This window comes from Notothenia rossii, assembly GCF_949606895.1.
Source record: "Notothenia rossii genome assembly, chromosome: 7".
In the NCBI taxonomy this organism is placed as follows: domain Eukaryota; kingdom Metazoa; phylum Chordata; class Actinopteri; order Perciformes; family Nototheniidae; genus Notothenia; species Notothenia rossii.
In genome coordinates this window covers 17,625,530-17,639,238 of record NC_136905.1, presented here as the reverse complement: position 1 = coordinate 17,639,238, position 13,709 = coordinate 17,625,530, and the positions used below count along the sequence as shown (strand labels likewise).

At 41.6% G+C, this 13,709-nt stretch overlaps 1 protein-coding gene across 1 annotated transcript; it reads left to right on the top strand.

The window, feature by feature from the left end:
- Window positions 1–621: 621 nt before the first annotated feature.
- Window positions 622–12,252, top strand: tars2 (threonyl-tRNA synthetase 2, mitochondrial). The gene is made up of 18 exons (XM_079692361.1): window positions 622–806; window positions 2,303–2,478; window positions 2,580–2,694; window positions 2,995–3,116; window positions 3,575–3,683; window positions 4,142–4,206; window positions 4,291–4,369; window positions 4,995–5,141; window positions 5,237–5,335; window positions 5,829–5,998; window positions 6,079–6,241; window positions 8,545–8,682; window positions 9,156–9,233; window positions 10,601–10,701; window positions 11,328–11,429; window positions 11,523–11,595; window positions 11,736–11,850; window positions 11,975–12,252. Exons 1-18 carry the CDS (start codon window positions 723–725, stop codon window positions 12,115–12,117), a joined length of 2,079 nt encoding a protein of 692 aa, XP_079548487.1. The 5' UTR covers window positions 622–722; the 3' UTR covers window positions 12,118–12,252.
- Window positions 12,253–13,709: the final 1,457 nt, after the last annotated feature.

The following is a 13,709-nucleotide window of genomic DNA, read 5'->3' as shown; positions in this document are numbered from 1 at the left end:
TAGCAGTCCACCTGACAGTCTTTACTGCAAGATACTATTGAATGATTAATGCATGTAGTTAACATTTCTTAACTTTTTACATTGCGTCTCTTGTTGTTCTACTATCCGCTGGGAAGGCTTATCATGATGTATATAAACTGTATTGAGTAAGACTTATCGATTTAGTAATTGATCTCAAATGCATCAGGCACTAACCAGGCTTTTAATGCAGCTGTAGTTATCAGGCGGGGTTTAAAGCAAAGTGCGCAGCTCCGTAATGGAGCATCGACTGTGCTGTTCAGCCTGGCTGCCAGTCATGATGCTGCAGGTCTCTGTGAAAATACTGTGACAAGTGGATCACTGGATTACTGGTTAGCTGATGTCCTGTGGTTATAGCTGAGCTTGTGTTATGTTGCACCTGTCGCCAACTCCCGGATTTTAAATGCAATGTTTCGTTTATATTTCATCATATTTAAATATGTGAGAAATTCCTGATCTGCATGTGCATGGCTCTATTAGCCCTCTAACAACTGCAGAGCTCCCGTATGTGCAGATGTCATGTGGATGCGCGCTCTGGTGTGTACGCCCGGGTGCGCGCACGCACTGAGCTTCATAGCAGCGTCATATGTTTACGCCCACAACGTCAGCGCGTACTTCCTAATCTGTGCTTCCGGTGTTATGGCCGCTCACAGAGAAGGGTGACAGAAATGTGTGATATTTGGAAATGACCGAGTGTGTTTAGGATGGCGGTGACACAGCTGTTTAGACTGGTTGCCTGTCGCTCGGCAGCTCGTGCGACACTTCGCGTGCACAGGAGGTACAGCCAGGTGCGCGAGTTTGTCCTTTCTACTGTACAGTAACTCGCGTGACAGCTAAGGCTAGCTAACAGTGTCAGTGTGCAGAGATCAAGTGTATGAGACTGCTGTGTAACACTTATTCATCTCTATTTTAAATGTCATTTTGACTTGTATATTTAACATGTTTTGGTACTTTCTTGAAGTATACCTGTAATAATTTCAGAGGTGGGAGAAGTACTCAGGTCGTGTACTTAAGTAAAAGTAGAAAGTGTATGACAACTGACAAGTAAAAGTCCTATTTTCAAATTGTTACTCAAGTAAAAGTGCAAAAATGATTGGCATCAACAATTCTTAAAGCACCAAAAGTAAAAGTACTCATGCAAATTCGCCCATTTCAGAATAATATATATTATGTTTTAATTATAATTATTGATGCATTCATGTTTTATTAAAGCTGGTAAAGGTGCAGCTAGTTTTAATCACTTTGTAGTTTGTATACTGCAGGGTGGATTCACTGGATTGTGAATGTAACTCCAGGTGTAACTAACTTCTCATTCAAGTCTTGTTTATATTTCACATTACTCATTAATTATCCAAATCTGCAAAGCAACTAAAGTTATTAAGAGTAAACGTACGTACATTATTTATTTGTGAAGTAGAGAAGTAAAAAGTAGCTAAATATTCAGGTAGAGAGGAAGTCTCCTACATTTTGACTTAAGTACAGTACTTGAGTAAATGTACTTTGTTACTTTACACACTGTCATTTATCTACCAATACCCAAAATATTTTTACTGAATACCTCCAAATCGATCATTTGGGCTGTGGGTGTCAGCTGTTCATATACAATTAATGTAAATAGGAAGTGGATTATAAAGTTAGTGCGAAGAACATCATTAATGTGATGTGTAAAAGGCAATTCCTGTTTTGATTAATTTATTACTTTTTCTAACAATACTGTGTTAAGCGAGTCACTTAACAAATGTCTGGAGCTTTTTGTGCTTGGATGCACCTTGTTGATTTGAGGCTTAATGTGATTTTCAGTTGATGGGACATGTCCTGGTACTGGGTTTCTGGACATACTTGTGATGTAGTTAATATACAGTACAGTGTTATATAAGTGAAATGAACCCAATCTTACCTATATGTCTGCTTCCTTGCTCACATTTGGTTCCCTAATATAGTAGGAGTAAAGTAGTCCTCGTATAATAATAACAATTCATCATTTGGTATATGGCTGTTTTTTTCAGTTTGTCATCTATTAACTGAAGTAAACAAGGAGTGAGTGAACATAAATGAGAAGGAAATCATAAAATGTGTGTGTTTAAGACTTTTCATGTATTTATATAACTATTACTGCACTCTGTTACTGGTTTATTAATTACAGTTAGGTTGAACTAATGCGTTCTAGTCCAGCAACCCAGCAGTAATTAAATGTAATGAAGGTCATAATATTCACAGTGTTACAGATGCCATCTTTTCTACCTTTTTTAAAATCCTGATCTAAATGTTTCCTTTGTCCCTACAGGTGTGCTCTGCTTTATCTGAGCGACTGCGGGTCTTTGAGTCCCTTCGAGAAAAGCAAGGCAATAAGAGCCGAGCTGAAGCTGCAGAAACTCGCCTTAGTATCCAACTGGCTGACGGCCGGACAGTAAAGGCAACAGCCGGTGTCACCACACCTCTCTTTATTGCTCAGAGCTCCCGGTAAATACATTTTGCAGAAATCAAATGTTATAATGATCTAATGTCGTATTGTGTTTGTTCTTACTAAAGTGATATAACATTGTTTTTGCATCTCTTTGCAGTGTGAAGGGAGCGCTGGTCAGTAAGGTGAATGGAGAGCTGTGGGAGCTTGGACGGCCCCTAGAGGCAGACGGTGAACTACAGCTGCTGGGGTTTGACACAGATGAGGGGAGACAGGTAATCACTTTGCATGTGCTTTCATTCTCACATTGCCTTTTAATAAGCTAATACAACTCAGACTTCTTTTCACATTCCCGTTGCCAGTGTAACTCCTGGATATTTATGATTGCGTCTCGAATATTGCTTGAACAAGTAATTAAAAACTTTTTTTTGTTTACTAAAGGAGGCACTGAAGAACATCTTCTTAGTAATTACTGGATTCCAATTGAAGATATTTAGATGTTTTCATGTTAGTGAAACTGTTTAAAACACGCTCTATATCTCCACACTTACTCTGTACCACCCTCCCTCTCTCAGGCAGCATGGCGGACAGGAGCCTGCGTCCTGAGCGGAGTGTTGCAGACGGTGTTCGGTGCCGAGGTGTGCAGAGAAGGAGCGTCAGAGCTCGGGCTTTACTGCGACCATCTACTGGAAAACAGGTGAGCCGTCACAATCTGTCTCAAGATCTGGCTTTGTGTGGACCACTTGCATTTCTAGAGTGCTTTAACACTTTAGCCTAAATTCTGCTTAATACTTGGGCTTCATTCATAATATTGACATGCAAACAACATTCATTCTTTTTTGCATGCCTATTTATTCTGACTAATCCCAGTATATTTAGCGAAATGATGAAACAGATTAGGCTACATAAATGTTATTATTATAATGCTATTCTTAGAATTAGATACCAGGGGTGACTACGTGAGATTGTGTCCAACTCGGTTTATCTAAATATTTCCAGTAACTCTAGAGCTTTGTACAGACAAAATAGTTGTAGTGATTCCCAAAATTCACAATAGGTCTTGTTTAGCCTTTTTTAAAAACAACATTTTCATTGCCGCCAAGTCTGATCACGTATTGCTTTTGATGTTTTCGTGTCTCTGTCCTCTCCACACAGTGCCTTGTCTCTGAGTGATGTGGAGGAGAAATGTAAACAAGCCGCAGCCCTTAAACTTCCTCTGACCAGACTGGAGCTGAACACTGAAGAGGTCCGAGAGCTCTTCCAGGTCAGAAATAACAATGTTCTATATTTTATAACAATACACAGTTTTAACAGCATACAGTTTAACTTGTCATCGTAACTAAGGGCCTAAAACCATGTCCCTGAAACTGGCCAAACGTAATAGACTGCTGTCATTAATTTTAATTTGCATATACATTTTCATGTAGAGTTGGTTAATATGTTCCACCTGTAAAATGTAAGAATTAGCAGAATCATTATTCATACATTAATAAATACAGGTCCTTGTTCTGCCATGCTGAATTGCTCTGTACCTGTTGCAATTTGTCTGAGTGTTGATGTTGCATTTGATAACATATGAGTATCAGTGATATTACTCACTGTGTAGGAGTGGCTCCTGATGCTGTGCCGGTTATATTTACTTACCGATGTCAGGCCCCTTCATATTGTCCTGCTCTCCATATGTGACATGTATGAATGTTCTGTGTTTTTTTACTTCTACAGAACAGTAAACTGAGACTGCAGCTCGTGGAGGAGCAGAGGAGCGGCCCCACTGTCACAGTGTACAGGTATTAATACTCACACGCCTGATGTGGATTTACCTGCAGTCTCTTCCAAACTCAAACATGTTTATCCTTTCTTGTGTGATTCAGATATGGAGACAGCCTAGCGGTCTGCGACGGCCCCCTCCTCCCACACACTGGGCTCCTCAAGGTCTTCAAGACACTACAGGTGTGTGAGTGTGTCAGTGTGCCTTTTTTTGGTTTAGTATATTAAATTATATAGTATATTTTTATTGTACAACTGTTCCCAATATGTTTTAATTAGCCATGTTATCCAATCTCCTCTTGTGAATTGTTGAAAGCTCAACAATATTTAATCTATTATAGCTCTACATTTTTTTAGCTGTGTATCTGTATAAATATACATATTTTTAAGGTTTGAATAATACTTTTAATAATTTATATTTTATACATGATGATCCAAAAGGGTGGCCTAACCTCATCTACCCTCTAAAAGTGTGTTTAATTTGGACTCCTTTGGCCCAGTGGGACACATGCCGGGTTGGAGGAATGTCCCTTGTCTGTATTGATCCAGGGAGAGGGAGGAGTTTTCATTCTGGGCATCCACTGGGCAGGAAATATCTGCAGCAGGATGTTGTGTTTGTCAGAGGCCAGTTTCCTGTTCTCAGCCGCTACAAACACACTGCCATCTATCAGACATGCTGTCACTCTCATGGTTAGCCCTTCTCTCCTGGCAGACCCTCACTCCCCCTTTGTCTTTTGCCGCCTCTTTGTTCACTCGTGATTTTCTCTCTTCCTCTTCTCCTCCTCGCTTCACATCGATTACATCCCAGCTCTCGCCTGTGACCCTGAACAATGAGACCGAGTCCTCAGGTTTGATGCGTCTTTTAGGTGTGGCCTTTCCAGGAGAGAAGGACAAGGAGGAGTGGGAGAGGGAGCGGGAGGAGGCGAGGAGGAGGGACCACAGACGCATCGGGACGGTGAGACAAAATCTAAATTAGGACAGTTTCATAAAATAAGATCAGGAAATTGTGTTTTATGGTCATAAATATTCATGTGTATGGTTTTTGTTCAGGACCAGGACCTGTTCTTCTTTAATGATGTGAGTCCAGGCAGCTGCTTTTTCCTGCCTAAAGGCGCCTACATCTACAACACCCTCACCGACTTCATTAAGGTGAACATAAACTCTGCTCAGTCTGTTTAAATAACTGAACAAATAAACTCTACAGTATAACTTCACCTGCAGCCTCGGTCACATCTGCAGCACTATTCCTAAAATGAACCTAAATGTTATAACTCTGTTCAGCCCAGCTTATGTGACTCGAAAGTGAAATACCCCACAGGTCGTCATTTAAATATTAAACTTCAACTCTGACCTCAGTATGGTTTGGGTAATCAAAAAATGCAGCTTAAAATGTCTTAATTTAAATGGTATCCCCTTTTGGGTTAAAATGATAATATCGTGCATGTTGGCATCCCTCACATAAACATGTACATACATAAAGAAAACAATAAATGCTGTGTTGATGGTATCCTGAGGTTAAACATGTTCATACCAGCCGTCAGGATATTGCTCTTGTTAGCCTTCAATTAGTGCTCTGTTGTGACAGTCTGCCCCCCCTCCTGCACTCACTGTCACACACATCCTTCCTTCCTGCTTCTCGTAGAGTGAATACCGAAGGCGAGGATTCAACGAGGTCGTGACCCCAACCCTGTACAGCACTGCATTATGGGAGCGCTCGGGCCACTGGGAGCACTACAGCGAGCACATGTTCACTGTGACGTCCGAGGGCTCTCAGACCTACGCTCTGAAGCCCATGAACTGTCCTGCTCACTGGTAAACACACACTCACACAAAGACACACCCAGTTTAGCACCTTCATAGAGACCGAGCCTCACTCGGCTTCTTGTGTTTAGTCTGATGTTTGAACAGCGTGTGCGCTCCTGGAGGGAGCTGCCTCTGCGGTGGGCCGACTTCGGGGCACTGCACCGTAACGAGCTCTCCGGAGCGCTCGCGGGTCTCACTCGGGTTCGAAGGTTCTGCCAGGACGACGCTCACATCTTCTGCACACCTGATCAGGTACACATAACCCTTCTGAATATGCATACATTGTTGCAGTTTTTTTACTAGACCACAGCAAGTTTCACCCAATAATAAGAAACACACATTTTTCCACTTGCCTGTAGTCTAACTGTATCAATCTAGAATGTTTTGGTCTGAGTTTCCAAGTTTTCAAGATATCTTATTCAGAGATATCTCCCTCCTTTCAAATATAATGGTATGAGATGGCAACATTTTTCCAGAATTCATGACAATTATGTTGTGCATTTCTATTTTAGAACAATCTTTCCTGGCTAAAAAATCTGAATTGAGTTGCATTCTGTATTATATAATGATTCAAATAGATACAAATACCTCATTCACACCAACGGTGATTCAGGGCCGGTTCGGAGTTGGAGCTTGAAAAGCACCCGGTTTTCCTCTTCACACCGCAGCGGAGCAGCCTCTTAGCTCCGGAATCCGGTTCATTTCAAGCACCAAAAAATTGTCCGGCCAGAGCAAAAGCACCACATACGTCACGCTTACGTCGAGGCAGGGGCAGGGGCGGGATCAACTCCTGAACAACATCAAAAAGCTGGCGTTTTATCCAGTTTGTACACAACGATGGAGAAACTTAAGAAGCAGCAGTGGTCCACTAAAGAGACCAGCTACCTATTGGGAATCTGGTCTTCCAAAGAGGTACAGAGGAAGCTGGAGCACAATCGGCCATTGTTGTTGTCGGTGTGAGCTGTGAGGGGTTTCCGCGCGGTTTGGCTTTATGAAGCAGGCATGCAAACGGTTACGTCATGACGCAAACGATGACGCAATGACGCAGCACCAGTCGGACTCTGGGCAGTGTGAAAAGGGCCGGAGCTAAACCGAAGAACCGGTTCTGAACCTGAAAAGCTCTAGCACGGAGCTTGAACCGGAGTGGCGTTGGTGTGAATGAGGTATTAGTTAAATCAGCAAATACAGATTCTCCAGAAAATCAATATAAAATTGTTGCGTCATGATAAAACTAGTGACATTGTGGTTTGTCAGAAAGAAAACAACTAAGTCTGCGGATTCTCTTGAAAAACGAGTCAAGATTTCTGGAAAGAGAAGTAGCTGTTGAGTATGATCCCCACAAGCCAAGCACCATCTAGTTTCATTCCACTACAAAAGAGGCTGAGACTTTGCAACTCACACAGAACAAGCCAACTAAGCAATAAGCAATAAGTTATTTTTATTCTGGGTTGAACTTTAAAGGTCCTTACACACCAAGCCGACTTCAGCCCTCGATAGATGTCTGGCCGTCGATGAGCGCCCTGTCGCCCTACTCAGATTGGTGTGTCCCGCCCCATCGTGTCTTTTCGGCCGTGCCGACACCTTCCGCCGCCGATTCAACAGGCCGTCGGCCAAAGAAATCCCTCTGATTGGCTGTTCAGCTTAGCGAATCAGTGCAAGAGAAGCAAAACGGAAGTGAGGGACCCAAACAAACTATTAAGGCAAATCTGAGATTTAATTGAACTCCAGCTCTCGACACAGGTTCGGGAAAGCCCCATGAGCTTCTCGCTGTAGAGTGAAAATGGAACGCACACGCTATCTGTTTGTTTATATCACGCAGTCTGTTCTTCTTCTCTCGGTTATCACGCAGTCTATCTTCCGGTTGTTGCCGCTTTTGAATGACGAATACACACTACTGCTGGTAAGGAGAGTTATTGCCACTCACGCATGCGCAGTTCGTACGTGCTACTTGGCCGTCGGCTGAAGTCTTTGCGGTGTGTTCCAGTGCGACTGTTGGCCAAGACGCAGCAGACGTGAGGCGACACAACAGTCGTGTTCCGTCGGGACGTGTTCTTTGGTGTCAGTTTGGTGTGTGGGCCCCTTAAGGTGCTGTAAGTGTGGTGGTAGCTTTGAATGGGACACATGTGGGACCACATTACAGTGATTAGATGGGCTGTACAAATAACTTTCAAGACATTCCAGGAGGCCTTGGTCTGTATGAATGAAGGTCTTTGTCCTGTTTAAACATTACACCTCAATATGTGCATCACTGCGGCTGAACAGGCTCTAATCCTGATTCCCCACATAGTGCCCTGTGACGTTCCCATGATGCTGCCTGGATCCTGATAATTCTCCAAGTTCCTATTCACAGGATAATCAGAGCTCTGTACATTTCTTAAATACTGATTCAATCTATGGAGGCCTTGCAGTAAAAACACCGGCAGATTTATTTTTCTTAATCCTGCCTTGTTGAAATGTAAACTCCTCTAACCTATGTTGATGTCCCATTATTTGTATTTCTTATGTCCTCTTGTTGCCTAAGTCGTCACATGTTTTACTCTTTCTCCCCCCCCCAGCTGGAAGAAGAGATTGTGGCATGTTTGGACTTTGTGAGGAGTGTGTATCAAGTGTTTGGATTTTCCTTCCACTGCCTCCTGTCTACACGTCCTACACCATGTCTCGGTGAGCCTGAGCAATGGGATAATGCTGAGCAGGTAAACACACACACACACACACACACACACACACACACACACACACACACACACACACACACACACACACACACACACACACCTTCCCTGGACCATATTGTGCCATGATCACACAGGCCCAGCTATTCAAATATGTATGCACTGTAATCTGGACCCAGTTAATCACAGTTACAGAAAGACATCCTAAAACTAAATGACATGATGTAATGATATCCACAATGAGCTCCACTCGTGGTACTTTCCAATTAGAAATCTGCTCTGTGCCGAGCTGCTGGGTAGATGCATATCTTTAAATCCCCACAGATGCCCTTAAATAGGCACAGCAGCAGTTTAAGCTGATTCAATTGACTGTAATTGAACATATTGGTTCCAAGCTCCACACACAGAAAGGCCATCATGGTGGTAATGTGCATTAAATCTTACATGAACTGCTACGCCTACTTACTTACTGAGCTGTGTTTGTGTGTGAGCAGCAGTTGGAAAGGAGTCTGCAGCACTTTGGGGAACGATGGGAGTTGAACCCAGGAGACGGAGCCTTCTACGGACCAAAGGTCAGTGGGAAGGGCAACACGCAGTAAAAGAAACTGAGTGACGCACACAAGTGTAAATAATGCTTATAATATTAAAAACATGCTGGGTTTGTTATGATAAGCCAATCAGCTGTTGGCTGTAGCTTCATATATAATGGACGGACATGAGAGTGGTATCAACCTTTTCATCTGACTCTCTGAAGAAAACACAAAATGAGTGATTTTCCTAGAAAACAATGTATAAACTTGTACAATAATAATCCCTCTCAATCAAATCTAATGACCCACTACAAGTGTGTGGCCATGTCTTTGCCTGCAGAGACCCTGCAACCCTCTGCCTGAATCTATTTTATTTTGGTGATTTAAAGGTCCCCTATTATACTGTTTTTCATCAATATATTATAGGTCTCAGATATATACAAAACATGTCTCTGAAGTGTTTGGCTCCAAATACCAAACAGATCATGCATTGCAGCATCCCATAATCCCCTCTGTTTCAGGCCTGTTTCAAAAGTACACATGTTTATGTAGAGGAGACAGGAAAAAGTGGATTTTGCATAATAGGTGACTTTTTAAGAGAAAGTATAGATGACTCGTCACAGAAAAAACACACACATATGCTTGTTCAAAAACAAGGGTGCATCTAGCATTGGTTTCGCCTGTTGGCCAACACCGAAACCCTTGTTAAACCAGGGAGGTGGAATTAATGTTAAATGTTGTCTTCAAACTGCAACTGACAAATCCTACTCATTGTTCCTTTACCAATTTTACAATCTCATTTCCCATTTTATCAGGGGATTCTTCTATAATGAGTTTATTGGTGTTACGTCACAGATTAGAGAGCAACACAGACGTCTTTGTGTTCCTCCTGTTTCTGCAGGGAGACATTTTTTAGCGTTAAATTATAGTTCACACTGTCCTCAACCGCAGCAACTGCAATAAAAACAGAAATGTGTGACATTTGTTCATAAAAAAATGTTATAGCTACTATGGTTTTATGAAAATAGAAAGAAGCTGGACTCGAGAAAGGTCTTTGTTTTCTTTGAGGCGATTTTCATTTTTACTTTTACTCGTGCAAGCAGTCAGTAAGCGTCAAGAGGAAGTCAGCTTCAGACAGACGGTGCATGCTGGAGCTCATGTGGAGGGACAGAGAGTGGAGGTAGGTTAAGTCAGGGTGGGGTTAGAAACACACTAACACGCTCCATGTAACAAACAAACATCCCTCACAGCCATCTAGCCAGGGTGTGTAAGCCACAATGAGCTGGATCAGCTTCTCTTGGAAACCATTTGTAAACATTTCTGTCCACAAATATGCAGTTTGTCCCCAGCAGTGTTAGGGTAGAGAAGTGAAGCCTGATGCTAACTCTCTCCCACGTGTTTCTTTATAGATTGACATCCTGATCAAAGATGCAATTGGCAGGCAACACCAGTGTGCCACGATCCAGTTAGACTTCCAGCTGCCCATCAGATTTGACCTTCAGTATGTCGGGTGAGTCGGTTATAAATGTCTGCATTTGGCTCTTAACCTCTTAAACATTCCTACATCTGTAGTGATTTAAAACTGCACATGATATTTTTAGCTTTTTCTTTTTATGAACCCACATGCTTACTGTGGTGTCCTGTAATTGTCAAGGTTAATATGGCATATTCATCGGGATCTAATTGAATTATGAAAGATGAGTCCTATTTGAATTGATCACTTTTCATTGCCAACGTGCTCCCTGTTTCTGCCTTAGACCTCTTTTTGCCTCTTATCAGTCTGCTCCACTTCCCTTACAGTTTCCATATATCTATATATATAGATATATATATATATCAATATATATCATTTTGGTGTTTATCATGAAATATGATATTAGACATTGCTAAATTGACATTTGTAAAGATACGATAGAGTAATTTTTATAAACTATTTATGCATTAAATAACCAAATGGGAATGTCTGACTTTGCTTACTCCAGCATATTAAAAGGTGCCCTATTTATTTTAACATCAAAGTTATGATCTATTGCTTTTACTTTTTGATTGACCTTTCTTGTTTTTTTTACAAATCCTAATATTACCATGAACGTCTTTCTTTCTTGATTTGAATGTATTTCTTTACCACCTCTGTAGTACGGACGGACAGTTGCACAGGCCGGTGATGATCCACAGAGCAGTGCTGGGATCTCTGGAGAGGATGATCGCTATACTGGCTGAAAACTTTGGAGGGAGATGGTGAGAAGACGTTAATAATAACATGGGCTCATATTCATTATATAAGTATTTAAGTGTATCTTCACTGTTACCAATTACCTCTCTCCTCCCCAGGCCCCTGTGGTTGTCCCCAGCGCAGGTTATGGTGATTCCTGTAGGGGGCAACAGTGAGTCGTACAGCAAACAGGTACGTTTATTTTGAAGATTTATTTCTGGTACCCAGTGTACTTCCTCCTCTCTGACTTTTATTTCTTTCTGTCATTATTAATTCACTTGTTGATGTGAGTAGAGATTCAATCTTTAAAGACGTGCCTCTCCTCTATTAAGGTGGTCCGGCAGCTCCGTGAAGCTGGCTTCATGGCTGACCTCAATGACGATCAGGGAGCCACCTTAAACAAGAAGATCCGCTCTGCTCAGCTGGCCCAGTACAACTACATATTTGGTAAAGATCAGAAAAATAAGGAAAACTATGGCTATTATCTTTAACTAAAGCTCCCTTCTAATCTATACAGATCTTACCATTACTGATAATGACTACTGAACATTATTTGTGTGCTTTTGTCTAGTGTTGGGGGATAAGGAGAGTGAGAGTGGGACAGTGAATGTGAGGAGCAGGGGCGGTAAGCAGCTCGGGAGGAGGCCGACAGAGGACGTGCTGACAGCCCTCACACAGCTACGAGACTCCCGGAGCAACCTAGAAGACTTTTGAGGAAAACACCCTTTCAAAAAGATGTCACTGATGAAATAAATGTTTGTTTTACATGTTCAAGCTGTTGCTGTTATACATTGGCTCTATCTGAGGAGTCGGCTGCCAACATTTGTAATAAAAGTTTATAAAAGCTTTCTCACTCGTTGATTGGTCCATTAATGGCCTCCTCTGGCAAGTCTGTGATGTATTTTAAGATCACTATCAGTCTTCTATCAGCATTACTCTGCTAAAGTTGCAATTTGTTCACTAAAAGTCGTAAAATATGTATACCTCCCACTTATGTAAGTATGTGTCATGATGTCAGAATAGAAAACCAGGCAGACCTTTTAAAAGAGAGGGAGGATACGGAGGGGGATTTGACTAAAATAGGAGAAGGAGCAGCAGCAGTGTCAGGGCTGTGTGTTTTCATCTGTGTTTAGTGGAAACAGCCAAGTTAAGGTAAAGGTCAGAAAAATGTGAAGTTTTTCCTTTTTAATTGAGAGAGGGCAGCAGAATGGAAAATACATCAGTCACAACAATGACACGAGAGAGAGAGGGAGGCGTCAGCTAACAGACTGGACAAAAGCAGTCTCTTCAACAAAGCTGGTTGTGAAACAGGTGAAGTGGATTGTGTGTTTAGTTCTTCTGGAGATCATTTAGTGTGGAAAGGTGAAGCAGGTTCATGATGAAGCTTCCGCTCTAAGTCATACCCAGGTCACCTCAGATAGAAAGAAGGTCCTAAACACGCTTAGATCAAACTAAAACAAAAGAATGACCATGCTTTGAACTCTACAGATGTATTCATTGGACCGTGTTGTTTCTCTGAAGAATGGAGCTCGTAAGAAATGCTACCAAATCCTCTTATTTGTTCATAGGCTGCTGCTAGTACTGTTAAGTATTGGAATCACAGGAGGCATGAGGCTCAACAGTGATAGTCAGTAAAACAAAAATTCCTACTTATTGAGGCATGTTGACATTTTTGGTTTTAGGGCTCAGTTTTTGACTTGTCTAGCTGAGCTTTCTGCTCTTACCCTCATTTATTGGAGGTGAATTTAATTTGTGATTTGTTGTGCTCACTGTAAAAAGACTAGGAACATCTACATCCATGCGAGCAGCTCAGACTCTACTAACACAACTGTGCTGCTAGCTAACATGCAACAAAACGTTCTATCTTAGTTCAAGACATTAGTGGATGCATGCAAATATTTGCTAATTGTCACTTAACGCAAAATAGCTTAGGCTGATCGTAATGCTATTAGTTCTGCAGGAATTGGGATATAAACCAAGAAGTGAAGTGATGTTTTGATCGGCGATACAAATCAGGAGAGTTTAAAATTGTTACAATTAAACCTGAAGGGAAGTCGAATGTCTGTACCAAATTAAGTAATAATCCATTGAGATGTTTCACTCAATAATTTAATAATACTAGCGCATGCAGGCACAACCAAAAATGGCCTTATACCACAAGAGATAGAAAATAAAATGTTTTGGGAATTTGGGTGCATTGACCCTTTAAGACTAAACAAACTAAGGTCTTTCTCTCTGATTCTGTATATTCTCGATATCATACCATGTTAGTATTTATAGTACTGCGTGTTGTTAGCCTGTGCTCT